This window comes from Mauremys reevesii, linkage group 4, assembly GCF_016161935.1.
Source record: "Mauremys reevesii isolate NIE-2019 linkage group 4, ASM1616193v1, whole genome shotgun sequence".
Classification (NCBI taxonomy): domain Eukaryota; kingdom Metazoa; phylum Chordata; order Testudines; family Geoemydidae; genus Mauremys; species Mauremys reevesii.
Window position 1 is genome coordinate 124,725,581 of NC_052626.1, and position 27,986 is coordinate 124,753,566.

Genomic DNA, 27,986 nt, shown 5'->3' on the forward strand with positions numbered 1-27,986 from the left:
CCTGCAGTGGGGGTGGGTGTGTGCCTCGGGACACGCCTTCTCCCGGGGAGAACAAAACCCAGCCCCCAGCGGAGCCCAGCCCGGGAGCGCAGCGCCGAGCGCAGAGCTAAGGAGAACCCAGCCCAGCAGCAGGTACGTGCCTTCGGGGCAGCTGCTCCCACGGCCGGGCGGCGAGGGGACCCGGACTCTACCCAAGGCCGGCTGGACCCTCCATGGGCTCCTGCTGCAGCGCCCCCAGCCCCACGCGGCGCATCGTGACTGCAGCTCCCTGTCCGGCCAGACCCAGACCTGCTCTGCCCCGGGGCTTTCCCCCGCCAGGTCCCGGAGCGCGCGCGCGTCAAAGGAGCCGCACTCCGGACCATATTAGCGTGAAAGCCAAGTGCCTGAGTCAGAAAGGATCTGGCCGGTTTCCTCTTGCTCTGGGCAGCTGGGGGAGGGGGGCAGAGCCCTGGCTCTGTTATTACGCGGGGGCTGTGCTGCCCGGGGATGTGCTAAGGGGCAGCGGGTCTGGTATAGCTCGGAGTCCCTGTGCTGTCTTGGTCCCCGGTCATCAAACGGGGCTGTTCTCCAGAGCAGGGCAACTTTGAACTGCTCCCAGCTACGGAGCCAGCCGCACCCCTGGCACTGAGTTCGGAGCGACTGCAAATAAAGCTGGCTCGGAGGTGCCGAATTCAGAGCAGGGTTTCAGGGCTGCTCCCTTCTGCCTCCCCACTCCCCAAAACCTTTAGGGGAGTCATCCCAGTGCAGGGCTCTGCTGCTGCCGGACCAGCCCTGGGATGAGCTGCCCAATGCTGGGGTTGTAGACACCTCCCACTCTCCAAAGCTGGGGTGTTTGGAATAGAGGTTCAGAGCTGGGGACCAGCTAAGAGAGTTTCCTCTGGGTTCAGGTTGCAAATCTCCAGGCTGACTTTTCAGGTCCAGGTTTTTGAAGGTTCCTTTGGATTGTAACCTGTGTTATCAAGTATCAGCTCTGTCAGGGCTACAGCTACACAGAGCTGCCTCAGAAGCTCTGCTAATCAATTGTATTTTAAGGCTGTGACGTTGTACATCCTCAATCTCCTCCCCAGATCTCCCTGTTCCTGGCTCTGGCAGGCAGGTAGAATCTTGCCACTGTTGAGAGGAGTTGTTCAGTCATGTAATGTAAAGCTGCATGCGTCTCAGCCGTAACATCAGCTTGTTACAATGGAATCCCATCACCCCTCCCACCAGCTGTGTGTGCAAAGACTCCCCCACACGTGCTGAGGCAGCATGTCAGTCCTGTGCCCTGATTTCCATAGCAGGAGAGGGGCTGGCCCATGCCACCGCAAGTGCCAGGCAATGCCCTGGGCTGCGTTTAGGCTTGGCGATTGCAATCTACCTCTCTGAGCTTCCAGGCTGCCTCCATTGCACCCATGGCATGGCAGGAACCCTCTGAACAGAGTGGTAGTGCTGTGACACTGAGAGACGCTTGGATGAGGATGGAGTAGCCATCATGCTATACTTCTTGGTGAGTGTAGTACCCTTGGAAATGAAGGGTTCATGATGCTGGCTGGAGCTGCATGTGGTGGGGTCTTGTCCGGTGCAGGCTTCATCTGCACGCATATAGCTCTATGAATGCTCCTCAGTCCTGAGTTCTAGCACCTCCTGCTATTTCAGTCTTGCATCCCTGTTAGCTGTGCCAGTGGCCCTCAAGCCTGACCTGCAATGGCAGTAGTCCCACATCTTCTTGCAGCCCTGTCAGTGCCCCACAATGCTGACCCCTCGCTCCCTTCCCCCAAATCACCTGTTCTTCCAGACCTGGGCCGTATCATGTGATGGGGTTTTGATGCAGAGTCCACAGTGAATGTTTACTGAGACCTCCCCAACTCGTTTCACCTGTGACCAAAGTCTGGAAATGAGCTTGGTCTTCACACCACCTCTTGCCAGTGCTTAGATCCTTTGCTTCTTTGAGCATAAGTGGCACCCACTCTGGTGGATAAAGGCGTGGGCCCAAGTTCTGATCTCTGACTGTGGGGAATCCTACGGCCATGTTTTCTGAAATATTTTAGGGAAAATGTGTGAGGCCTGGGGGGGAAATAAGACTGGACACAAGGTGTACGTTTTTAACAGTGAGAGTCCTTAACTCTTGGAACACATTACCCAGGGTCCTGATGGATTCTCCATCACTGACAATTTTTAAATCAAGGCTAGAGGTTTTTCTAAAAGATCAGCTCTAGGAATTACTGTGGGGCTGTTCTCCGGCCTGTGTTACCCAGGAGGTCAGATGAGATGATCACAATGGTCTCTTCTGGCCTAGAAACCTAGGAATCTCTGAACATTTAAACAAGAAAAGCAGGCTGACATCATCCTGCTCAGTGAATTTCCTGCCACGAGGGAAGCGGAAATGTATGTGTGCTCTGTACCCCGGAAGGGAGGTTGCGTATGTGATTATATCTAATGGGGAAACCCAGCCTATAGCTCCTGGAGTTTAAAATTGTGTTTCCCTAAAGCAGCAAAGAGAACTTTCCTAGTGCCCTTCATTTGGGGCTCTCAAAGCATTTTGCTATCACTAGTTAGAATCCACTCGGAGGTAGGTAAGAATTTGTGTTTCCATTTTGCAGATGGTTGTCGGGGAGGGGAACTGAAGCTCTGAGCAGCGGGGACTTGCCTAAGATCAGTGGCAGGGCTTGGCATGGATCTCAGGAGTCCTGTCTCCTAACTGCCCTGCTCTAACTTCCCATTTTGGTCTGGGTAAAGGTTGCACTCCTGTAAACTTCAAGGACTCCATCCTCAGTTGGTGTAAATCAGTGTACCGGTCTCTTCCCCGAAATAACTAGAGTTGCACTAATTTATACAGCTGAGGATGCGGCCCAAATAAATGAGCTTCGGCCTGGTGTTAAAGCAAGAAATCCAGATAGGCGTTGTTTGCACAAATTAAGAGCAGAGATTGTAGGAGGGGGTGTTAACCAGAGCTGGACAACAGAGCCATCCCTTGGGTAGGGCGAATCGGAGCAACCGCTCCGGGCCCCGCACTTTGGGGGGCCCCGCGGGCTGGTGCGATTGGCTAGTGTGGTCGGTCCCGGAAGAGACGAATCCGTCACTTCCACCCCGGGTCCCTCACCCCCCTAGGGATGGCCCTCCTGGGCAAGGTACACCAGACACTTACTATCTGGTGTAAACCTATTTGCTGGAGCTCAGCTCAAAACATGAGGGTCAAGGGCCAGTGAGCCAACACCTTGATGAGAAAAGCCAGCACTGGGATACCAGGGAGAGGGAAGGTGTTGAGGTTGCTACTAGGTGCTGTCCCTGGCACCATCCTGTGTGTCTTTGGCTACTGATCCATCTGATGCATGGATACCTCTTCCCCCCGCACAGAGCTTTGGGGAGGGGGTGTCTTGGCTTCTCTCTCCCATTCCTGTTGGCTGCAAGGTCTGGCTTGTGGGATCCACCTTCCCATGAATAGCCTGGAGCCTGCAGCTGCTCAGAGCTTGGCAAAGGTAGTGCCAAGATACTCCTCCCTCTGCCCTCTGGGCATGCTGTTACAGAGGCTTGGTATGAACTGGATGTGTGGCTTGTCTTCCTACTTGGGAGGGTGGGGGTTCTTCTATGGGGTTTTGTGCCTCTCCCAGCCAGAACCCCAGTGCATCTCAGAGCATCTGTACCGAATACTGCCTTAGAACTGGGGAGGGCTGCTTCAGGATTCCGTCTCCTGGGGAGGGCAAAGCAGCCCATAGAGCCTAGGATCTGACTCTGTTCTCAAAAGGTACCTGGTATGGGCTAAATTACTTGCATTAAATAGGGCTGGTCAGAAAACGAGGGATCAGGGGAAATTCCCTGCAGGAAAACCTGACTTTTTGCTGAAAAACAAATAGCTTCTTTCTTGATTCTGCCCCCCCGGCCCCCAGCCTGGATTTTCCATGGAGAGCACACACTTCCCATCAAACTGTTCACTTAGTAGATACTCCAGTTTTTCCACCCAAACTGGATTTGGATGGAAAACTTGCAGCCAGCAGCCCTCTTGTGGAATGTCTGGGGATCCTTGCGATCTCTGTAGCTGCAATACCTCATTCCTCAGGAATTTCACTGCCCTTTAGCACTAATGAATGGCCATGTATGGTAACCTGTCTAGAGCACAGTGGTCTGGTGTTTATGTGGCCGGCTCTTTGCCTTCTGTAGCGGAGCAGGCTCAGGGACATGGGCTTGTCCCCCCTGGTAGCAGCAGAGGGCTTGGCCCGGTCTCTAGTGGAAATTCTCTGCCTGTCTCAAAGCCACTCAAGAATATGGCATGACTGGGTCTGCCTGGGTTTGGGGAAGCTCTCCACTCGGAAGGTCAGGTCGGGGTGCACTGGCAAGCTCTGTGTGCGGATCCTGCGCTAGCCACGGGCTGCTGTTAGTCTCTCACTTCCATGGACCCTAACTCATCCCATTTATAACTCATCCTGTACTGACTCCCTTGCTCCGAGCCAAAACCCACAGAAAGGCCTCACACAGTGAGTGCTGCTCTCTTCGGCTACACTGATTTGGTCCCAGATTGCATTGGTCATCATGCCACGAGGCTTGAGACCTGATTCTCTTTTCTCTCACACCGGTCTGATGTGCATGTATCTCTGCTAACTTAATGAGGTTACTCCTGATTTGCACCAGGTGAGTGAGGGTTGGCCCCAGGTCTCTTTTGGAACCTGTTCCTTGTGCAGTCACTTACACCGGTACACAACTGATGTAAATTGCTACCAAATCAGAGTGACAGTGTGCTACACCCACTTCATACTCGATCTGCACAGATGGAAGTGACATATGGTAGGAGAGAGTTGGGCTCTCCTGGCTAAACTGCCAAAAGAACTCAGAACACTGGGTGCAAAGAACCCTGAAAAGCTGGTCCCAGTGGTAGGTGGTAAGGCCTCAGAAATCTGTCCCTGTGGCTTTCCTCAGTGGATTGGATATATCTTTGCAAAGAGATTCTCCTTTTCTTTCCTGCCCAGATGTCTAACCTCTCCAGGCCCCTTGGAGTTGCATCTCCTGCCAATTACTTATCCTCTGCAAATCTCGTTAGTGTGCTGTTTACATCCAGTAATCAGGAAGACTTTAAATCAGACCCCAGTCCCTGTGGTCCCTCTCTAGATCCCTCTCCTGCAGTTCCAGACTCTGTCACTAGTTTCAAGGCCACGTGAGAGTTCTCCTGGACAGGGCCGCAATTTTTGAGGCCCCTTCCATAAAAAAAAGTTGCAATACTATAGAATACTATATTCTCATGGGGGCCCCTGTGGGGCCTGGGGCAAATTGCCCCACTTGCCCCCCTTTCCCCCTGGGCAGCCCTGCTCCTGGACAAATAAGTGTGAATTAACTTTACAGGTGGAATTTTATGCCACACTGTTCAATGCTCTACAGCAATCCAAGTGCATTAAACCTGCCCTTCTCCTCTGCTAAATAACCTTTTAGTATGGCCAAAATTAATTGGTGTCTAACCTTTTTTCCCTAGTAGCTGTCCTCTCATCTCTAAATCCAAGGCAATTGCTGTCTAAATCATGCTCGCCCATTATGTAGTGTAGAGGATGGACAGAACATCCGTGAATATTCTGACACTGGAATGGCGGAGAGGCGCCCAGGGAGCTGCTTTCTGCAGTGACACCTTGGTGATCTTCAGAGGTGCTAATGAGGCCAGATTCTTATCTGCAGCTGTGTTAGCCTGAGGGAGGGGAAATGGGATGGAGCTACACAGACCTCATGCATGTTCTAAAGAGCTGGCCCAAGCCATGTGGGGCCAGACTTGTTAAAGAGCATGGGGCCAAATTTCCAAGTGCTCAGAGCCACTGATTGGGGCCAGGTGCTCAGCACCCAGCACACCGAACTCTGTTGAAAATCTGGCCCTGTGTCACCTACCCTGATCCTGGCCACTGTAGACTTGTTTCAAAATCACCCAGAGCAGGCACTGAGCAAGGTCAAGCAACTGTTGGTCTCCTGAGGGAGAAGAGCAGTGAGTGTGGTGGGGTAACAAGTCAGGATGACCTGTTTCTCTTCAGAGAAGTAATGCTCAGATTTTCACACCCCTCAGCCTAGTGGTGGGATTCCCCCACAGCCTGATCAGACCTGCCGTGGTTTGTGTCTGAAAGGTGGAAAAACCCATGAAACTTTTACAAGTGAAACTCCAGGGAGAGCTTGTAAAACTGGTGTTTTCAGATTGGTTCAACTGTACTGGGATAAGTAAAGCAGTACAACCCCGTAGGGTGACTGCAGTTATACCAGTGTAAAAGTGCTTTATACGGGTATGGCTTACTCCCATGTGAGAAGGGAAACAAGCTATACTCGTAGAAGCACATTTATACCAGTATAACTGTAGCCACACTAGAAAAGTGTTGAACCACTTTAGAGGTTTTTAAGGTCAGGCTTGACAAAGCCCTGGCTGGGATGATTTAGTTGGGGATTGGTCCTGCTTTGAGCAGGGGGTTGGACTAGATGACCTCCTGAGGCCCCTTCCAACCTTGAGATTCTATGATTCTATGATTCCCACAAGGGGGAAATGCATTCCTTCTGAACACTATTTATATTGCATCTGAAAAGAAAACTGGGGGGTCACATAAGGTGTCTAAGACAAGGTTATGGTTTGCTGGTTATAATTATGGTGTCTATATGGCAGGTTTCAGAGTAGCAGCCGTGTTAGTCTGTATCCGCAAAAAGATATTCAGTTGCATCTGAAGAAGTGAGCTGTAGCCCACAACAGCTTATGCTGAAATAAATTTGTTAGTCTCTAAGGTGCCACAAGTACTTCTGTTCTTTTTGGTGTCTATATGGGTGTATCATTTTTGTAGTTGAAGTTATGAATATTGGCTCTATACGGTCTTGTGCTATGCTTCTGGGTGACATCCCAGACAAGTTGGTGTTAGCTCTGCCTACCCTGCTTGATGGCCCATTAAGGACCATCAGCTATACAGTTGACCCATTGAGAGAAGGCAGATACGCCTTGTAACTTAGCAAAGTATGCAGGAACTTGCCCATGTGACTCCAGACTCCATTTTGCTGTAATTTTCCATAGTAAGAACAAAGAGGTGTTCTTACACATGGAAAAGACTATAAAAGGCTGATGCCTCATCTCCATTTTGTCTTCAATCCTGCTTCATACCTCTGGAGGGACTTTGCTACAAATGAAAGCTCTACACAAAGGATTGAATGACCCATCCCAGCTGGGGATGTACTCGAAATTTGATTTGAACCTGCAGTTTATTCTGTCACTGCTACAAGCCTGAACCAAGAACTTTGCCATTACTGTATGTAATTGATTCCACTTAACCAATTCTAACTCTCATCTATATCTTTTTCCTTTTATGAATAAACCTTTAGATTTTAGATTCTAAAGGATTGGCAACAGGGTGATTTGTGGGTAAGATCTGATTTGTATATTGACCTGGGTCTGGTTCTGGGGCTTGATTCTTTGGGATCGAAAGAACCCTTTTTTTTCTTTATTGGGGTATTGGTTTTCATAACCATTTGTCCCCATAATGAGTGGCACTGATGGTGATACTGGGAAACTGGAGTGTCTAAGGGAATTGCTTGTGTGACTTGGGGTTAGCCAGTGGGGTGAGACCAAAATCTTCTTTGGCTGGCTGGTTTGGTTTGCCTTAGAGGTGGAAAAACCCCAGCCTTGGGCTATAACTGCCCTGTTTTAAGCAATTTGTCCTGAACTGGCACTCTCAGTTGGGTCCCGCCAGAACTGCATCGTTACATTTGCCCACCAACAACTGGGGTCTGTTGGCCTTATGCTAGTCTAGTCGCTTAAACCCAACTTTTCACAGGTGATCACTAACATGTGCATCCCTCATTTTCTGGGTGCCTGGCTTGATATCCTGGGGTCTGATTTGCAGAAGTGCTGAGCACTTACAGCTGTGATTGAATCACTGGGAGCTGGGATTTGAACATATCAGTGCTGTATAATGCTAAGCACTCTGAAAAATCAGGTCCTAGGCATCTCTGATTGGGCATCCAGATTTAGTGGATACTTTTGACCATAATCTGTCTGTGCCTCTGTTTTCCATCTGTAAAGTGAGGATAATGCTCCCTCATCTCACAGGGATGCTATGAAAATAAATAAGTTTGTGAGTCACTCAGATACTATCGTAGGAAAGACCATGAGGAAATTAATAATTCTGCCTTCAGAGCAGCGTTTGGCTAGTGTGCAGGGCATAAAGTATGGGTCACACACGAACAATAAGGAGAAAATAAAACATTGAATAACTGCTCATTAAGTAAGTGCTCTTCATATTTCAGCCTCTTTCTATCCTAGGCCCAGTCTCTGACCTTTGCCTTTGTTTAAATATTGGAAAGCTTCCATCATGTCTCTGAATTGTTTTCCAGTGTTGGCCTTGTGTGGTTACAAACTTTTGTTAACTTGGAAGCCAGACTTCATCCACTGAGCCTGTGACAGTGTCAGCCTGAAATCTGCCAGTTCCAACTAAAACCACTGAAAGTTTAGTTCCTCTCTGTAGAGTCCCTTCTTATGTAAAATTCATGCTGCACTTTGATCAGACCCCTGGTGTCCTGTGCAGATTTCATCATACTTGCAGGAGTAGCTGGATGCAAATGTGGACGCAGACAGATCCTCAGCTAGTGTCAATTGAAACTAATGAAGCTACGCTAACTGCCATCAGTGGAGGACCAGAGCTACAGTCTTCCTAAGAACTCAACCGAGGCTTTGGCTACACTTGCATTTCAAAGCGCTGCCACGGCAGCGCTTTGAAGCGCTAAGTGTAGTCAAAGCGCCAGCGCTGGGAGAAAACTCTCCCAGCGCTGTCCTTACCCCACATCCCTGTGGGGAATAACGGACAGCGCTGGGAGCGCGGCTCCCAGCGCTGGGGCTTTGACTACACTGGCGCTTTGTAGCGCCGCAATTTGCAGCGCTGCAGAGGGTGTGTTTTCACACCCTGCTGCAGCGCTGCAAATTTGTAAGTGTAGCCAAGCCCCAAGTGGGAAACAGGTGCATCAATTTTCGTCTTTCAGTTAAACTAAACATGAGGCTGCTGGCTGGCAGCTTTTAACAGCCACCATGTGTTGTAAGATTGCTAGGTGTCAATTGCTCACCGAGGTTCTGATGATGCACTGCACACCCATGTGTCAAAGTCTGGGATGCATGCACCTGAAGTTCTCATCTATAGTTATATTTTCACTGGACAAATGCAAAGACCTGGGCAGAATATTCCCCAGTTTTCTTTTCAGATGCAATATAAACAGTGTTCAGAAGGAATGCATTTCCCCCTTGTGGGAATCATAGAATCATAGAATCTCAGGGTTGGAAGGGACCTCAGGAGGTCATCTAGTCCAACCTTCTGCTCAAAGCAGGACCGATCCCCAACTAAATCATCCCAGCCAGGGCTTTGTCAAGCCTGACCGTAAAAATCTCTAAGGAAGGAGATTCCACCACCCCCCTAAGTAACCCATTCCAGTGCTTCACCACCCTCCTAGTGAAAAAGTTTTTCCTAATATCCATCCTAAACCTCCCCCACTGCAACTTGAGACCATTGCCTCTTGTTCTGTCATCTGCTACCACTGAGAACAGTCTAGATCTATTCTCTTTGGAACCCCCTTTCATGTAGTTGAAAGCAGCTATCAAATCCCCCCTCATTCTTCTCTTCTGCAGACTAAACAATCCCAGTTCTCTCAGCCTCTCCTCATAAGTCATGTGCCCCAGCCCCCTAATCATGTTTGTTGCCCTGCACTGGACTCTTTCCAATTTTTCCACATCCTTCTTGTAGTGTGGAGCCCAAAACTGGACACAGTACTCCAGATGAGGCCTCACCAACAGGGCCGGCTCCAGACCCCAGCGTGCCAAGCGCGCGTGTGGGACGGCATGCCGCTGGGGGCGCTCTGCCTGTCGCCGGGAGGGCAGCAGGTGGCTCCAGTGGACCTCCCGCAGGCGTGCCTGCGGAGGGTCTGCTGGTCCGCGGCTCCGGTGGACCTCCCGCAGGCATGCCTGCGGATGCTCCACCAGAGTCGCGGGAGCAGCGGACCCTCTGCAGGCACATCTGCAGGAGGTCCCCTGGAGCTGCGGGACCAGCGACCGCCAGAGCGCCCCCCGCGGCGTGCCACCGTGCTTGGGGCGGCGAAATTACTAGAGCCGCCCCTGCTCACCAATGCCGAATAGAGAGGAATGATCACGTCCCTTGATCTGCTGGCAATGCTCCTACTTATACAGGATATTAAGGTTCAACAGATCAAGACTTCTTAAATGATACCTCACAAGGCAAACTTTGTACAAAACACATCGTAATCATATGATAGTGGTGAATATAGGGGTTCCAAGGCACTACTTTGAGGTACAGAGTGTCACACTCCTCCTGACCAATTTAATCTGTGGCTAAGTGCTTGAATCATTTGTTTAGATTGCTGTTTGGGTTGCATTCAAGGGGGTGTTGGCACAAGTGGTTCCAGTTTCTTATCAGGTTCCAGTCTACCTTTCATATCAGTCGTCTTTACGGCATGATCACTGATTTGATCTCAGCTAATGCTAAAGAGCTGGAATAGGGACTTAAGTTGTCATTGTGGCTACATTTCAGTGATGATGGCATTGAAAATGTCTCTCCTGCAGCATTGTCAGGTGAATCAATGTTCTGCTTCAATGGTAGTGTTTCATTCAGTGGCACAGTTGTTCTTGGAGAATTCAAAGAACCAGATTCTCTGCCCTCTGAGCATGAATTCTCTCAATCTTATCACTAATATGGACTGTGTTAGCTCTCCTCACGTAGAAGTGGAATTTTTTTTTTCACTCCGTCCATTCGGTTGCTTGTTTCCTTCAACTTCATCAATGTGTGAATTGTTGGGACGCGCTAAACGTTGAATGCCCATTTTCCATGTTGATCTGCAGCTTTCATACTTACTGTGGCTAGAATAAGACATCACCTAGTGAATTCGAAATTTGAAGATTGGGATAAGATGAACTCAGCAGCTTTACACAGAACTACGTTCTAAGATGCCCGGCACAGCTTTCAGAAAATGCTAGATTCTGACAAACTTCCCTTCCTCAAATAGCTCACAACTGCATAGATTCCCTTCTCCAGAATCCTGTGACAGCTGATTGCTACCATTAACAATGCTCCTCTCCCCACTCGCCAATGGGACATGATCAAAGTATCTGCTGAGCAAGTGGAATAAAGAAAATAGATTGGAGAACTTCTCTCCTGTCTTCTCACCATCTTGTAACACACAAAGGGGACGTGCAATGAAACTGAAAGGTGACAAACTCAAAACCCACCAAAAAAAAAACAAACCCTTTTCAAACACACATTGCCACAGGATGTCACTGAGGTCAAGAATTTAGCATTGACTGTTATAACTCTGGATATAAATCTTTGATCCCTCTTTGAGTCTTGTGAATGAACTCTGAAGGGCTACAAAAACCTCATGGTTTAATCCAGTCATTTATTAGTAGGGGGTAGGCAGATTATCTCTCATCTGTCTACAGGGGGGAGGGGCTGCACCTTCCTCTGAAGCATCTGGTACTGGCCACTGTCAGATGGGACACTGGACTACACTGGCCAGACCCCTGATCTGGTCTGGTCTTTCCTATGTTCATTGACTACACCCTGTCCCTCTCCTTGACTCTCCTGCCGTCCTACCTTCACTGAACCCTTAGAATAAAGCTCTTGCTGCTTTCTGATCCCTGCTGCAGCCTCTGCCAGTTGGGTTTTCCCCAGTCAGTGTTCAAGCTTTCGTGTGTGAGTTGTGGACTGAGTGTGCATGTGGTGAGGGGGAGGAGGACATTGTTCAATCTATCAGAAGACCTCTCTCCGCTAACGGTCCCACAAGCCCATATTTCTGTGAGGTAAACTGAGGCTGCTTTGTTTATTGGGGAATCTATTTATACCATGTTCACTGCTGAAATCTCTTGTGGTAGACTTGCTAGGAGACCCCAAACCACGCGCAACCTCTCTTAGGCCGCGTCTGCACCATTAAACCTGTCAGATAACTGGGGTCAAACAGGGCTTATCCCAACCCCTCTCCGACAACTGCTCCTGAAAAAAGCTGTTCCACTGAGGGGGTGTCACGGAGTCCCCGGGCGATGCTCTGGAACTGCTCCCCACAAAGCCAGTCAGGACTTTGGGGAGCCTCCTCTCCCTTGGAGCAGACTGTCTTCAGGGCAAGAAGTTCACATGGCTTCACCTTCCTGGGTCTCTCGGAGCATTCAGCATCCTCTGCCCCTCCTTGCGCTTCCCACAGTGAGTCCACCCAGGCCTGGGGAAGCCAGAGGGTCATGCACGCACCCCCACTTCACTTAGCAGTCAGACGTGACTCTTAGCCAGCCAGTAAAACCGAGGTTTATTAGATGACAGGAACACGGTCTAAAACAGAGCTTGTAGGTACAGAGAACGGGACCCCTCAGCTGGGTCCATTCTAGGGCCCAGTGAGGCAGATAACCCCATCTGCCCTTATTTCCCGTCCCCAGCCAGCTCCCAACTGAAACCCCCTCCAGCCCCTCCTTTCTGGCCTTTGTCTCTTTCCCAGGCCAGGCGGTCACCTGATCTCTTTGTTCTCCCACACCTTTAGCATCCCCTTGCAGGGGGGAAGGGCCCAGGCCATTAGTTGCCACGGATACAGAATGTCGGCCAGAAACTGAGGCACCCACACAGTATTCAGAGGAAACATTAAGAACAGCCCCACTTTGTCACAGGGGGACAATCGGTTGGATTCAGTGCCGGCTGTAGCAAATCCTGCTAGACAGCTTGGTACTGAACTTGATTGCAGCTGCCTCTGGGGTTGAACACAGCACGCGCTGGAGCACTGAACAACAGATATGTGTATCTGTCTGAAACTACAGGGTAGCCTTTGGTTGGCTGGTTACTAGAGATGGAATTTGCCTAGGAGTAGTGGGGGAGAGGGGACGGACTGAGGGGTAAGGGGTAATGGGTCTCTCTGTCCCTTCTGAAACAGGGGAGGCTGGTATCTGACATAGGGGGGTGGGAAAATGCTTAGGATTGTACTGTAAGGGTCAGAGAAGCTCTGTTCTAATCACAGAAGTGGCCTTCCCCAGAGCTCTGTCCTGGGAATTGTAGTGTGTCTGTACCTGGGCTGCCTCTGGCCAGGTGCTTTACGGCTGGTATCGGCTTTGTTGTTCTCCAGGGAGCCGCCCTTTCTGAGCGGGACTGAGCTCCCTCCCACCCCAGCCAAGTGAAATTAGATTCTGAGAAACAGTCCTTTTAAGGCCATCCAGGGTGCTGGACCAGAATGATCTGGCTGAAAGGGAGGGATTTGGCAGCAGCCAGACGCAGCAGACAGGAAAATGCACAAACCCCAGCCTGCAGGGCACTGGGGAGGAGCAAGGAGCTGCAGACTGCTGGAGTTAATCTTTTAACTAAGTGGGTCACCCTGCCCATAAGATACCCTTGGGTGGTCCCTTGACACAATCCCCCATCCTAGGTAGCATTTTATCCCTGCAACCCATGCAGGCCACTTAAATATATTTGGTATTGGAATGTGCGGCTGTGACTCAGGAACTGCTAGCACAGCACTGCTAGAGCAAGGCTTAGCCGCCGGGTCAGCCCTCTTCACAGCTCCGCCAATGCAGCCTCCCCTGCTAGCCTGGTGCTGGGCTCAGGTCTGTCCCTCAGGCTACGTCTACAATTGAAACGCTTCAGTGTCGATGCTACCTATGCGGATGGGAGGGGTTCTCCCATTGCTGGTGTTTAACCACCTTCCCGAGAGGTCGTCGCCAGGTTGACGGAAGAATTCTTCCACTGACCTAGCGCGGTCTATGCCGGGGGTGAGGTCGGCTTAACTCCGTCTCTCTGGGGGGTTGATTTTTCACACCCCTGAGAGATGAAGCTATGCTGCTGTAACTTTTTTTCAGTGGAGACCAGCCCTCAGTCCTGACCTGGACTCTGGAGCTCTCTGCTGTCCCCATCCTGAGTCCATGCCTACATGCAGGGCCGGCTTTAGGCCTATTCCACCAATTCCCCCGAATTGGGCCCCGCGTCTAAGAGGGCCCTGCGCCCAGTGAGAATCCCTTCCCTGGTTAGAGGCACCTTTTTAATTTTTACTTACCTGGCAGAGCTCTGGGTCTTTGGCGGCACTTCGGCGGCGGGTCCTTTGCTCGCTCCGGGTCTTCGGCAGCACTTCGGCAGCGGGTCCTTCACTTGCTCTGGGTCTTCGGTGGCACTTTGGCGGCGGGTCCTTCAGTGCCTCCAAAGACCTGGAGCAAGTGAAGGACCCACCGCCGAAGACTGAGAGCACCGCCCAGTGAGTACAAGCCCCACGTGTTTTTTTACGTGGGTTTTTTTTTTTTTCGTCATCCCTGCCGGGGCCCCATCGAAACTGTTCGAATTGGGCCCCACACTTCCTAAAGCCATCCCTGCCTACTTGAACCTAGGCTAAGATCACCAAACTCATTTTATTAGTGACTTACCGGAAGGCCTGGCCTAAACTAAACTAGGTTGACCCAGCTGTGTTGCTAAGGGGTATGAAAAACCCATTCTCCTAAGTGACGTAGTAAAGCCAACCTAACCCCCAGTCGATGGAAGAATTCTTTTGTTGCCTAGCTACCGTTTCATGGGGCAGAGGTGGATTAACTACAGGGATGGGAGGACCCTTCCTGTCGCCGTAGTGAGTGTCTACACTGCCGTGTCGCAGCCATGCCACTTGTGCATTTCAAGTGTAGACAAGCCCTAATTCAGGGACTTTGTGGAATATTTTATGTAGCTCTTTCATTCCCGCAAGATCTCGACCTCTCCTGTGACAGAAGAACGACAGCCTGATGCTGCCAATGCTTGGGTGAGCAGTCTCCCTGGGACTGTGTGGGTAGGTGGAGTTTGCAGCCTCACCTCTCAGTCTAAAGTGTTTCTACTGCAGTGATGGGGCCGGATCTGAGAGTCTCACTGTCTTCAGTGCATTTATTCTCCTTAACCATCTGTGAGGCAGGGCAGGGGTATTACCCCATTGTACAGGCAGGGGACCTGAGGCACAGGGAGGCTGTGACTTGCCCTTAGTTACATAGGGAGTCAGAGAGAGAATAAGGAATGGCCCCCAGACTCAGGCTATTCCCCCTGCTCTCGCCCCCTCCCCTGCAACCATTGAACCGTGTGTCCTCTTCATCAGAGCTGTAGTACTAAAGCTGGTGGAGGCAGTTAACTCTTCTGGCTGGTGTGTGGTGTCTGGGCAAACCTGTCTGTATCTCTTGGGAACTTGCCCCACTGCTTTCATTGATGTTGTGCCAAAGAGCACAAGGCTGTGTGTTCCCACCGGGGTGCATGGTCCTTGGAATAATCTTTCTACCTGGCTGCACGGCACCAAAGCAAGCACTGTCCCAACCGCTCTACAGCCCAGTGCCGTAGGGCTGGCAGGGGCAGAGGATGAGGCTGGCTAAGGAAGGGTATTGGTGCCTGCAGTGCATTGAGAAACCAGTTTACATGATGGCTATGTCTTGTTCTGTCCTTGGGGGTTAGCTGAAGGCCTGATCCTGATTGATTGCTCTGCATTTCTTAAAACTTGGGGCTGCCTCAACTTGGTGGTCCCCTTCTGATACCTTTTTGGCATTGAGTTCCCAGGAAAAGAGGAGACCCCATAGGAAGCCCTGCTTTCCACCCCCTACAGCCAAGTTAGAATTTCAGGGCTGGCCTAGACAAGGCAATTAAATGTTTTGTGACATTTGTCAAGTTTGTGGACATGTCTCTAGATATCCTGGGCTTCTTTGATTCTCTTCTCTGGTGTTGAATCCAAGATAAAAACCCAAATCTCCCGGGAATAGGGAGGCCAGGTGGAAGGCTAATACAGGGCTAATACTCCAATAGCATGTGCAGTTGGGGTGTGGGGAGGACTGCGGAGTCTGGGTATACATGGCACAGTCACAGATGTTGTCTCTTGCCTTTATCGGGGATCCCCTTCCCCACTCTCATCCTCACCAACAGCTGTAGGACAGATGTTCAGAGAGCAGGCGATTCTAGTGACACTTTTCAGGCTGCTCCTCCAGGAAGCCCTCTCATCCCCCACACTCCAGCCAGCCAGACCCTGAGGAATGTTGCCCCAGGCCTGTTGCTTTGTCATAGATAACTAGGACCCAGAATGTGGGGTGAGACTCGCCTGGTCTGTCTCAGCCTGTGCAGATTTTCTTCTCTTCCTCCCCGCTTTCCAGCTCTCATTCCTTTACCCTTTTATAACAGGGAGTTGCTGGTTCTCTCTGTCCTGGTGAACAGTGCAGGGTCAGCTGTGCCCAAAAGGTACAAAAGTTCCCATGTCCAGTGGTGATACTATGGTGAGGGGCACCTTAGACAGACCTGGGGCCCAGGAGAAGTGCTGTTAACCTATCCTGCAGTGCTGTTAATCTAGATTCCTTTTCTCCCCGAAAATTCTTTGGGCTCAGCGGTCCAAGGAAATGGGGAAATCCCTGCATCTCTGGCAAAGCAACGAAGAGGCGTCTCGTTTCTCCACGCTGTAGGGGTGCAAATCTCTGTTGCGTGCCCCGTGACACAAGAATCTGATCTCCTCCTTCCCATGCCTCATCTAGCACTCGTGGGTAGCTGAATTGCCACACGGAGCAGAGAGAGCCGGATCTAGGCTGGAGAGCTGCTGAGGACAACACTGACTGCCAGCCAGTGTGTGACCCATGTACCAAATGCATCCCACCACTCTTCCGTTATACCCAGGGGCACCTGCACTAACTGCTAGCACCAGAATGCAATGCTCCAGCTCCAGGCAAGAAAGTTCTGGGACACAAGTGGAAACATTGCTGGGTTTTGCAGGCAATGCCAGCGTATGCAGCTCCAATCTGTGCATTACGTGACTTAGGTGCAGTGTGTGTGCTCTTGGTTGGAGCCTACATACCTGGGTTTTGAGATGTCCCTGTGACATTAGGATCTTTCCCCGGCACCTGCGGGGTGTCCTGGCCCTTTCCCAGGATTCTAATTGCACCGTCCAGCAGCTGCCTTGCTCAGTTCCGTTGGGGTGAATCTGCTTTTTCCTGTCTTTTTTCCACAGGATGCCGAACTGGGGCGGAGGGAAGAAATGCGGCGTGTGCCAGAAGGCCGTGTACTTCGCCGAAGAGGTGCAGTGTGAAGGCAACAGCTTCCACAAGTCCTGCTTCTTGTGCCGTGAGTACAGCGCCCCGTGGGGTCCTGGCCTTTCCGTTGACATGGCAACGCCCTGGCCTGCTTGCTCTTGCCAGCGATGTAAACATGCCCCCGGCACTGCAGAGCAGACCCAGACAGCTGACATTTGGCTAATTACTGCTGGGCTGGGAGCAGCTCTCTGTTCTCCAGACTGGGGGAAGGGATTTTTGCAAAGCATCGTGGGTGATTTAGGGACTGAAATGGCAGGGGTGCTTTGGGGAAACATCCATGCAACTTCCGCCCCCACATTGCTAAATGAAACACTAACCCTAAACCACACTAGCGCAGGCCCCCTAGATGCCTAAATGCACTATTTTAAAGCCCTGACTGTACCATCCCACAGCAAAGCCATGCTAGTGGTGCTGAGGGCTAGGAACTCCATGAGGGCACATCTCTGCACCGTCTTTGAATGAAGAGGGAAGGGTTTGTGTGGGGCCTTGCAGGCGGCTGGAGTGTGGCCTTTGAACCCTGCAGGACCTGGGGATCTGTGGACAGAGGATGCTGCTTTGCCTTGTGCTTGCTGGCCATTCTGGTGACCAAATGCCTGCGGCATGGCCGATGCCTGGACCCCCCTCACCCGTCTGGCAGTCGTAGCCTCAGCCCATCCATACGGCGGTCTCCACATGCCAACCAGCACTGGAAAGGATGCAGACATGGAGTGGCAACTGACATGCTAGCTCCCACCTGGGTGGATGTCACCTGTGCTCAGAGAAACGCAGGGTTGGGTCGTGCAGCTGCTTTTCACTGCTGGCACCTGCTATCCCAAGAAATGCAGTTCCCCAGAGATCATAGCTGGCAGGGGAAGGGGAGGAGTTTCCAGGGAACGGCACAGGATCTCCCCACCCGACAGGTGCACTCCGGTGTCTGCTTTCCCGCACAGGAAATGGGGCCCACCCACAAGCCCTGGTCTTTGTTTGCTTCTCCCCAGTGTAAGGCTATATCTGAACTACAGAGCCCAGGTACCCCCCAGCGCGGGTGCAGCATACGCTGACAGGAGTTTTTCTACCTGTGTAGGAACAGCACCTTCCCAAAGGACATGGGCTGTGCCCACAGAAGCACACTTCTGTCAGCATAGCTGCTTCTACACTGGGGCTTTTGCCAGCATCGCTATATTGGCTGTGGGTGTGTGTCTCCCCCCCAACAGATGTAGCCATGCAAGTGTTAAGTGTAGATTAAATGTTTAAATGCCCGATGGCTCAGCTGGTGGGGATTTGCTGAACCACTGGGCTAGATGGGCTCCGAATACCAGCCCAGCTAGCTCTGCTACAGAGGGCTCAGGAAGCTTCTAACCCGCAGAAATTCCTGACATAACCGTCCTTACATGGCAAACATTATCTTTTTCCTTTTCCCCCTCCTACTCTCCAAGCACAGAGAGCGCCCAGGGAGCAGCTGCCCTGGAGGAAAAGCACCATATTTAGTCATGGGGATGGGAAGTGCAGATTTAAGATCCCATATTTAGGTGGAAGGCGCTGGGCCTGCAGAGCGTTCCGAGGGGAGCGCGCGGCTCTGTGTTTGCATTCTTGAAACATTGTTTAAGGGCAAGAAATTTTTCTTCTGGCAAGGAGACGAGCAGGCCACGGGGAGCGGCTTCCTGCTGACATTTCAGGCATGCATGTGGGATGGGGGTTGAGTCTGTGGGGCTATAACTTCAAACGCTCAGTGGCGGCTGCGGCGCGCAGCTGGCGCGCAGCGCGCGCGCTAAGTGTAAGTCGCGCAGCGCGAGGAGAAACTCTCCCAGCGCCTGTCCAGCCTCCAGCCCTGGGGGAATAACGGACGAGGCTGGGAGCGCCAGCCGCTGGGGCTGATTACACTGGGGCTTTGTAGCGCCGCAATTTGCAGCGCTGCAGAGGGTGTGTTTTCACACCCTGCTGCAGCGCTGCAAATTTGTAAGTGTAGCCAAGCCCTCAGTCACACACCAGTGTCTGGCTCTTGCTGGGCTCCTCCAGCCTCTTCGTTCCTTTACAGCCAGAGGTAGGTAAACATCAAAAGGCTGCGGCTGGGATTGTGAGCCCTGCCCCCACCTCTGATCCTGCCCCTTCCAGCCTCCTCCCCGCCCCTACAACTTCCTCTTGGATTATCTGATCCAGCGCTAGGGCTTGGAGGTCAAGTGTGTCTAAGCATCCAAGAGTGCTGTCTGTGCTGCCTGTCATCAGCTAGTTCTAAGCTGCCAGTCTCCTGATTGGCAGGAGCATGCTCCAGTCGGGGTTGGCCCGGACCGAGCTGGACTGTCTCCGGGCATGCACACTTTCTGCTGTCATCCCATGGAACTGATCCCGCAAAGGCTGAGATCACTGACTGTCTATGCAGCCCTCCTCTGCCTGCACCATTCCTGATTAACCCTTAGAATGGTGCAGATGAGCTTTGTAAAGGGATTTCATAACTTGTCATTTCTCAAATTGCATCCACTCTGCCCACTGGCAGCACTGGGGTTAATGTCAATTTCACCTTTTAACTCTGAACTTCCTGGCGTTTACCTGGGTGGGTGGGTTGGTTGTTTTTTAACTCATACCAATGGCCCTGTTCTCGGCACATAATCTGACACATAATATGTCTTGGGAGGACTGATGCTCTCAGACTTGCCAGTGTGTTCTGGCTGCCCAGAAGCCAGAGATGACCTATAAACTCCTGGCCAAGGTCTGAGCGTGACATTCCCGTTGTTCCTCTTCAGTGGTCTGTAAAAAGAACCTGGACAGCACCACCGTGGCTGTGCACGGGGAAGAGATCTATTGCAAGTCCTGCTACGGCAAGAAGTATGGCCCCAAAGGCTATGGCTATGGTCAGGGAGCAGGGACCCTGAGCACCGACAAGGGAGAGTCGCTGGGAATCAAATCAGAAGAGTGAGTTGGAGCCTTCATTTCAAAAATAGTGGCTATAAAAGGGAGAGAGGCACCCCCATCCCAGCGCTAGGCTGTGGGGGCCCCAGTGGGGAGGGGCACTGGGGACCCGAGAGAGCTGAGCAGCTCTGCTAGCATTTCCTGTTCTAAAGAAATCCTGCTTTCTACCATGTCTTTCAATTTCCGTGTAAAGTTCTGCACTCTCCTGACCCCTAGTAGTCAGCAGTTTGGCTGGCAGGCTCTTCCCAGCCTTGTAAATGCCAGCCTCTCCCCAGGATCCTCTGACTGGGTCAGTCTAGTGTCTGGCTGCAGCTGGGCGTCTAGCTGAGCCACTCACCTGGTGAGACAATGCCCCCTGCCATTAACAAAGGCAGCCCTGAGAACAGAATCAAGCTGGCAGCTAAAACGTAACCTAGCAGGAGTCTAATGAGATCAGTAGCCCTTGCCCTCCTGGGTAGTTCAAATGACCAGGAAGAATGGGAGGTCTCTACTCCAATACAATCAAAGCCTGGCTTAGGAATATGTCTACACAGCTGCAGTGCTTCGGTGTAGACAGTCGCTACAGCAAATGAGCGATGGGAGGGGATCTCCCCTTGCTGTGGTTAATGCACCTCCCCAAGAGGCAGTAGCTCGGTTGATGGAAGAGTTCTTTTATCGACTTAGTGCTGTCTACACTGGGGGTTATGTTGGTTTAACTACGTCGCTCAGAGGGGTGGATTTTCACCCCACTGAGCAACGTCACTGGGTCGCACACATTTTCTTGTGTACACCAGCCCTTCAGCTGTGTCTTCACTGCCAAGCAAAGGTGCACGTTTACAGTGTCATTGCTATCTTGAGGTGGCCTCACTGTAAAATTCCAGAGGCGCTGGAGTTCTTACCTCGATGGAGTTCATCATCGTCAAGGCAAATCCCAAAGGGACGTAGCCCCCTTGAAGATCGAGTGCCACCTAGATCAATCAAGGTCCTTCAGATGATCTGGCCAGATGTTCAGGCTACAAGTAGGTCTTTGTTGCAGCCAGGGGTGTGATGTGCAGCTTGTGTAGCCAGACCTGCGCTAGCCGTACTCTAGCTAGCTTGCTAAAAATAGAAGTGAAGCCATCGTGGTGTGGGCGTTCATGCAGGCTGTGCAAGGCTGCCTGACCCCCAGGGTATGTACTCATTTGTGCATCCCATAGTGATGCCTGCAGCACTGCACCCTCACTGCTCTTTTCAGAGAGCTATTTAGAATACAGCTAGTGTGGGTATGTCTACATGAGCTGCCACTGCACTCGCGCACACATACTGCAGTGTAGACGTTCCCTTAGAATCATAGAAAATCAGGGTTGGAAGGGACCTCAGGAGGTCATCTAGTCCAACCCCCTGCTCAAAGCAGGATCAATTCCCAGTCCCCGATCCCTTGGTCCATCATTGGCTACCGAAGCCTTTGGTGCGCACGTGATCCCCGGCCGTGCAGCAGCATCCCTTGGTAAGTGCACTTTGTAATTCATTGGTCTGCCATCCTAATAACATGTCCATACCAAGAGAGCTGCTGAAACCGAACCAGTGCTGATGGTGGGTGCTGGGTTTGGCTACAAAGAGCCAGTCAAGGTCAATCTCAGGTGCAGGGTACAGGGCTAGCTACATCGAGTGAAGGACTCCGGCACCTCATCTCCACTTGGGTTTTAGGTCAGGAGCCAACTCAAGCTAGCAGCCATGCTGTAAACACCCACCTTTGGGGGCAGTGCAGCCCTCGCCTGGTGCTCCTTGCAGAGCTGGTCAAACAGCAGCAAGGGTTTTGACAAAATGTTGTGCTGAAGTCTTGAACTTTCACCCCCAGGGGGGCAGCTCCCGTGTGCATCCCCCATTCAGAGTAGGGCGGCTTATAGCATCTGGGAAGCCATCCATGGGGTGGGAGGAGCTTGTCCAGCCAGAATTGCTGGCTCCCTGCAGCATGATGGGAGCGACAGTGACTCTAGCCTGCCTTCTCCCTCATCCGGCAGGGCCCTGCTTCGCTAATAGAGGCAGATCTCCCATAGAGCAAACCTGCAGGAGAGTCTGTAGTCTGTGTGCCCCCTGCGGGGAATGTTCTAACCCTTCTCTCCCAGATGCCCAGAGCGTCCGAAGGGTTTGGCCCACAACGGGAACCCATGTGCTGAGCCCTTCTCACAATCTGGCCCTAGCGGAGACCTCTCTTCTTCCCTGAATGTGGAGCCCCCCTGTCTCATCAGCCATCTCTGTCTGCCGCTGCTTCCCAGTCGTGCAGACCAGGTAACTAACTCTCCCTAACTGGAATCCCACAGGATCCAGCCCCACCAGCCCACCAACAACCCCAATGCCTCCAAGTTGGCCCAGAAGGTGGGCGGTGCTGATGGCTGCCCCCGCTGCGGGCAGGCCGTGTATGCTGCTGAGAAGGTGATTGGCGCTGGGAAGGTAAGACAGCAGTGCCGTGGGGGGAGCTGACTGCAGGGTGGTGGTTCCTGAGTCAGCATGTGGCTGGGAGCTCTGAAAGGGTCCATGAACTAGGGCTCATGGTCCAGGGCCAAGCCCGGACGCTATCATGGGCCAGATGTCCAGCACCCACAAATGGGGCTGGATTTTTAAGAGCTCAGCTAGCGCCCATCGTGCTGTGAGCTTTCTTGAGAATCTGGCCCCTATGGGTGGTGCTGGCCCCTTCTGAAAATTCTGTCTTTATGATACATGCAGGTAGCAGAGAGCTGCACGCATGGGGTAGCCACAGGCCCTCTCCATCTCCCTGATCCCAGGGGATTATGATTGGTCCCTTCTCCTACCCCCCTCCCCATGCCCTGGGAGGAGAATGATGTGCATCACAGCCCTGGGCTGGAAGACAAGTCTGCTGCAAGGAAACCGCCATGTTGTCATGCTCCCCAGAGGCTCTAGAAGGCTGGATCTGGCTTCCACAGCCCAGTTCACCCAGCCGCAGGCTTCCTAAGTCTTCAGGCTCCTCTCTCTCCTCCACCGCTGGCCTCTGCATGAGGCAGGGTGATGAAGTCTCTAGACTGTCTTTGGGTCTTCCCCGGGCCTTGCCCTGTGAGCACATACAGCTCTGCTAATGCATCTGTAGCATCTCCTGCTGTTCCAGTCTTAGACTCTGTCCCGCCCGCCAGGAACTCTGTGCAGTCCTGACCTGCAGCACCCTCCACTAGTCCAGCCTGACTCGTGTTACTGGGACATCTGGGGCTGTGATCCCCATGTGCATAGCTAGGACTACTGCGGCCATGTCCCATGGTTCTACGTGCTGCAGCAAGCTGAGCTGCTCTGAGTCTCTCCCAGTGAACTGTGGGAGAACTTGTCTGTCCTGGGAACATGAAATTGAGGGAAGGCATCGGAGGCCTACTGGCTTTCAAGTGGGTTTAGCTCAGTGGTTCTCAACCTGAGGCCCGCAGGGTGTAACTTTCATTGGTGCACCTGTTCTAATGCTAGTGCTTTAGGATGCATTCATCTCTAGAATACGGAGCCAGGGGCTCTCGCCAGATCCTTAGGTGGTGCGCACTGCGAATCCAGTCGCCACAGCTTGGCTGACTTCAGAGGAGTTGTGCTGATCAACAGCAGCCTAATGTTTAAGAGTTAACTCTTTACAGGAGCAAATCCTAAACTGTGGGTGGCTGGTAGTTTGGAAACAAGATTAAAGGAGCATGTTTTATCTGTAACCGGTTTCATGCATGACTGGTTGAGATCCGGGTTAGACCAGCCTCTGAAATCCCACTCGCCTGGAATCTTTTCTGATGAGCCAGTTAGTTTCGTCTCACCAGGGTAATGGGTGGTTTTCCCTGAGCTGATCCGCTGGATGTGGGGGTAGCCCATGCCCACAGCATGGCTCTGTCACCACTCTGAGGTTCTGGGGTCAGTCCCCGATGTAGACAACCCATCAAGGGGCACTATGTTATGTGGGGAATGGAATATGTGAACTAGGCTAGAGCTGGACGCTGTTTCCCAGGGAAATTGTGGCTGTGACTTGGGACTTGTGCTTGGAAGCTTTAAAACCTCTTTAAGGAGGGGCTGGGCACTGAGGGTCCTGCCCAGACAGAAGGAAGTGTGATAAAAGCCAACCCTCCCATGCAATGCTGGGAATACCAGCCAGGGACTGCGAAGGGGTAAAGCCAAGGCTGCGCTGCTAAAAACAGCGACACTGGGGGGCCTGGGTACCACAGAGTCACACTCACCTTAAATCCACCATCCCATGGAGTGGAGATCAAGCCATACTGGTCTGACCCGGGCTGTAGCATGGCTGAACCCCTTCTGGGGAGAATGGGATTGTGACCAGAGCCTCGGGACAGGCACTTTTCACTGTACAGCTTTCCCCGCGGCGGGGCCCTGGGGGTGCTGCCGGGGAGAGCCAGGGAACTGACATGCCCTGGGTGTCCTAGCAGTGGGTGACTGCCTGAGCGGCCCCCTGCTCTGCTCCCCGCCCCCTCTGACTGCTCTCTGCTCATCTCCCCGCAGTCGTGGCACAAGGCCTGTTTCCGGTGCGCCAAGTGCGGCAAAGGCCTGGAATCCACCACGCTGGCTGACAAAGACGGGGAGATCTACTGCAAAGGTGAGCGCCCCCCTTCCCTGCGAGCTGGCATCCCTGGGACCCAGGGGAGAGAGGAGTCCAGAGCAAGGTGGGGGAGGGGGCATTGAGGGGGTGCCTCTTCGGGGAGAATGAATTGCTGACCCCAAACCAGAACACGAGATGCTGACAATTGTAGGTCCTACTAAAATACTGGGGGGTAGCTGATATTGAAATATGAATGGAGAGAGGGGCAGGGATGTACCTGGGGAGCACCCCATGTATGGGAACAGCGAGCACTCAGACTCTCTAGTGGCCTGGCCCCTTGTGGGTTAACGCCGCGCCGGCCACGCGGGCTGCAGAGACACTGGATCTCTCCCCATCTAGCACCTACAGATTACCTCACCCTGATCTACCTGGGCCATAGCCAGGCTGGTCTAGGTTTGTGGGGGCGGCTGGTGGCCTCTGGAAGTGCCAAGTGAACCTAACATGTCAGTGTCTTTCAATGGGAATCTGTAAAACCCCTAATGCTTCTGCTTTTGAAAGAGGTGGGCAGTGCCCACCCTGCCTGCCCTAGTGGCCCCCTGGGGGGCAAGGCCATCAGTGCCTTCATTTCCTCTTCCTGCCTATGGGGCTGTTGCCACCACATCCTCTTCCCTCGCCCCAGGGGGGAAAGCCAGGCTCCTCTGCAGCTGCTCCCAAAGTGCTGCAGCCGGCAGCCAGGTTGCCCATGTGTGACTGGCTGCAGAGTCTTCTCGTGTGTGGCCCCAGCTCCGTATGGGGGAACTCGCCCTGCTGCCGCCTGGGTTTGTGTCCCTTCCGGTTGGTCTCCGGGGTGAACAATCGCACACCTTTCATTGCACCAAACTCTCTGCCCGAAACCAGAGACTCTGCCGTCCCTGATGATTATCCTGTGAGCTCTGCCCAGGGCTCACTGACAGTGACTCTGGGGGGGTTGTCACTTGATGAGGGCTGGCGTGTGGGTGGGATCTAGGAGAAGGGAGCGAACTCCATGTGAGTCTGATCTCTGGGGTTCCGCTGGGAACTCTTGTCCACATCGAGCAGTAGAGGTGAGAAACTAACCCAGGGCAGGGGTGAAAGTAACTTAAAGGACTTACCGGTACACTGGAGTCCTGAGCAGGGGTGTGGCCTCAAATGGAAGAGGCGGGGCCTTTCAAGATTTAAAGGCCCTGGGGTTCCGGGCTGTGGCTGGGAGCCCCAGGGCCTTTAAATCACCCCAGATCTACCAGCTGCACAGGCGGCTGGGAGTCCCGGGGCTCAGGGGCCAATTAAAGGGTCTGGGGTCCAGCTGCCGTGGAGCTATGGGGCCTTTAAATCACCACGGGAGCCCAGCTGCCGGAGCTCTGGCGGCACTTTAAAGGGCCCAGGGCTCCTCGCAGCGGCTGGAGCCCTGGGCCCTTTAAATTGCCGCAGAAGCCGGTCCAGTCCGGCACGATGTACTGGCTCTTGCCAGTACACCAGACCGGACCGTACCGGCTTACTTTCACCTCTGACCCAGGGTGAACTTTAAACCCCATCCCCCGGCAGCCAGCTAACGAGGGCAACTATGTCCAGGCTGGGGGAGAGTTGCAGTGGATAGGGAACCAGTCTGGGAGCCAGGATGCTTGGTTTCTGCTCCCAGCTCTGCCACTGACATTACGGTGTGATCTTGGGCAAGTCAGTTCCCCCCCTTTGTGCCTCAGTTTCACTATTGGGGGTAACGACAAGGCCCTTGTTCGTAAAGGGCTTTGAGATCCTCTGATGAAAGGTGTTAACCAGTCCCCATGTGCTTGTTTCTTCACCCTGTTTCCACCTGCCTGAGAGATGGGGCCGGATCTGAACTCTGGGAACGAGCCTATTTCAACACTGACCCCACACTGTAAAACCATCTCCCCCCTGATCCCTATGTCCCCTGTGGCTGGCACCCCTCCCTTCCCTGTGTCGCCATCACTCATGGCTTCTCCCCTCCCGCAGGATGCTACGCTAAGAACTTTGGGCCCAAGGGGTTTGGCTTCGGGCAGGGAGCCGGCGCGCTCATCCACTCCGAGTGAGCCATGAGGATTGACTCCTCCGCCTCTTCCCTGCAGTGCCGAGCGCTTCGCCGATACCAGGCTTGTCCAGACTGACCTTCAAACGTGGATCAAGGCAGCCCGGTCCTTCCCCCATTTCCTGCCAGTGCTTCTGTCAATAAACTCCTGCTTATTCTAACTAGTCCACCACCCACTTGCCTGCTGGTTTCCTGACTCAAAGCTCACCGAACTAATCGGGAATCTTCCTGTTGACAGCCGTGGGCTTTGACTCAGGAGCGAACAGCCCTAGCGTAGGCCAAATGGCCTTGACGCCCTCACACGCTTGTGCAGAGAACTTTCCACGCAGCTGGGGAGCGTCACTTTGTAGGTAATAGGCTCACCTGTGAAACCTGGGTGCTCTGAGGCTCTGAAAGCAGCCAGCCACTGGGACGTCAGAGGAGTGTAACAAGCCTTATTCGATCGTTCCTAGATGTAAAAAAATCAAAGCTGGCAAATGATTGGGGCTTGTGGGTGGGTTATTGTTTGTCTGGAGACAGAGGGAGACAGAGATCCAGTGACTGATGTGAGCGAGAGATACAGACTAGGGAGAGGAGAATATTTTTTAAATTGTGTATTGTATTAAAAATACTAATTGGAGGGACAGTCCATATAAATCACCGGCCAGCTCCCCAGTGGTGTACATCGGCCCAGCTCCATTGACTTCAATGCAGCGATGTGAAGTTACACCCTGGTTCTAAATCTAGTAAACTAGTACGCTTTCAAAAGTGGCCACTGACTCAGATTGTCTCGGTTCTGGGGGGCCAACAGGGTGCTGATCTCTTTCAGAACCGCTGCAGCTCCCACTGACTTCAAAAGGGTACTTGGCACATCTGAAACCCCAGCCCAAAGCTGCCTGTTACGGTGTTCCTAAAAACCGATGCCCAGCGTCACTGGCTAACTTGGAACCTTTGGCCCAGATTTCTCTTCCTGCGTTACTAACAGCACCTTAGCCTATTAACCCGAGAGCGCAGAAACAATCCAACTTGCTTTTCACTGTTTATGCCACGGTTTTGTGTTTCTCTCAGCTTGAACATTGAGGTCAATTTCATGCTGGTTTCACAGTTGATGCTACAGCGTTCGGGTTGCAAACTCTGCTGGAAGATGTTTGTATGTTTTAAAAAAAAAACAGGGCCAGTTTTGCCCTCAGTTTACAGTGCTGTATGAGCAAACAAACGTTCCCCAGTACAGTTCTCATTGTGGGGCTTCAGGTGCGGCTTTGCTTTCATGGGCTCAGATGCCATCTAATCCCTTGAGCAGAATAGAAAGATGCAAAAACTGGCCAAGGAATAATAGAACTTGGGATCACACAGAGCATTCTATGGGTTTATACCTAAAACTTCACTAATTCACTTGGCATCATTCCCTCCCTTCAGGGTGTTACCTGAGCAAAGATCACAGCTTTTATTTCCCCTGTTTCCTCCTGAAGCAGAGATGTCTAGGATTCCACATACCTTTTCCACAATGCAGGAGAAACATTATGTTGCAATATTTCTACTGTATATGCCATGTACAAGGATTGCGTTCAAGCAAAATTATGTATTCAATAAAGCTCTGAGAATGA

At 52.3% G+C, this 27,986-nt stretch overlaps 1 protein-coding gene across 1 annotated transcript; it reads left to right on the forward strand.

Annotated features, from left to right (window-relative positions):
• On the forward strand, positions 1-27,986 carry CSRP1 (cysteine and glycine rich protein 1). Its single transcript, XM_039537707.1, has 6 exons — positions 1-132; positions 16,903-17,015; positions 19,702-19,870; positions 22,147-22,276; positions 24,308-24,401; positions 26,331-27,986. The coding sequence occupies exons 2-6, from the start codon at positions 16,904-16,906 to the stop codon at positions 26,405-26,407; spliced, it is 582 nt and encodes a 193-aa protein (XP_039393641.1). The 5' UTR covers positions 1-132; position 16,903; the 3' UTR covers positions 26,408-27,986.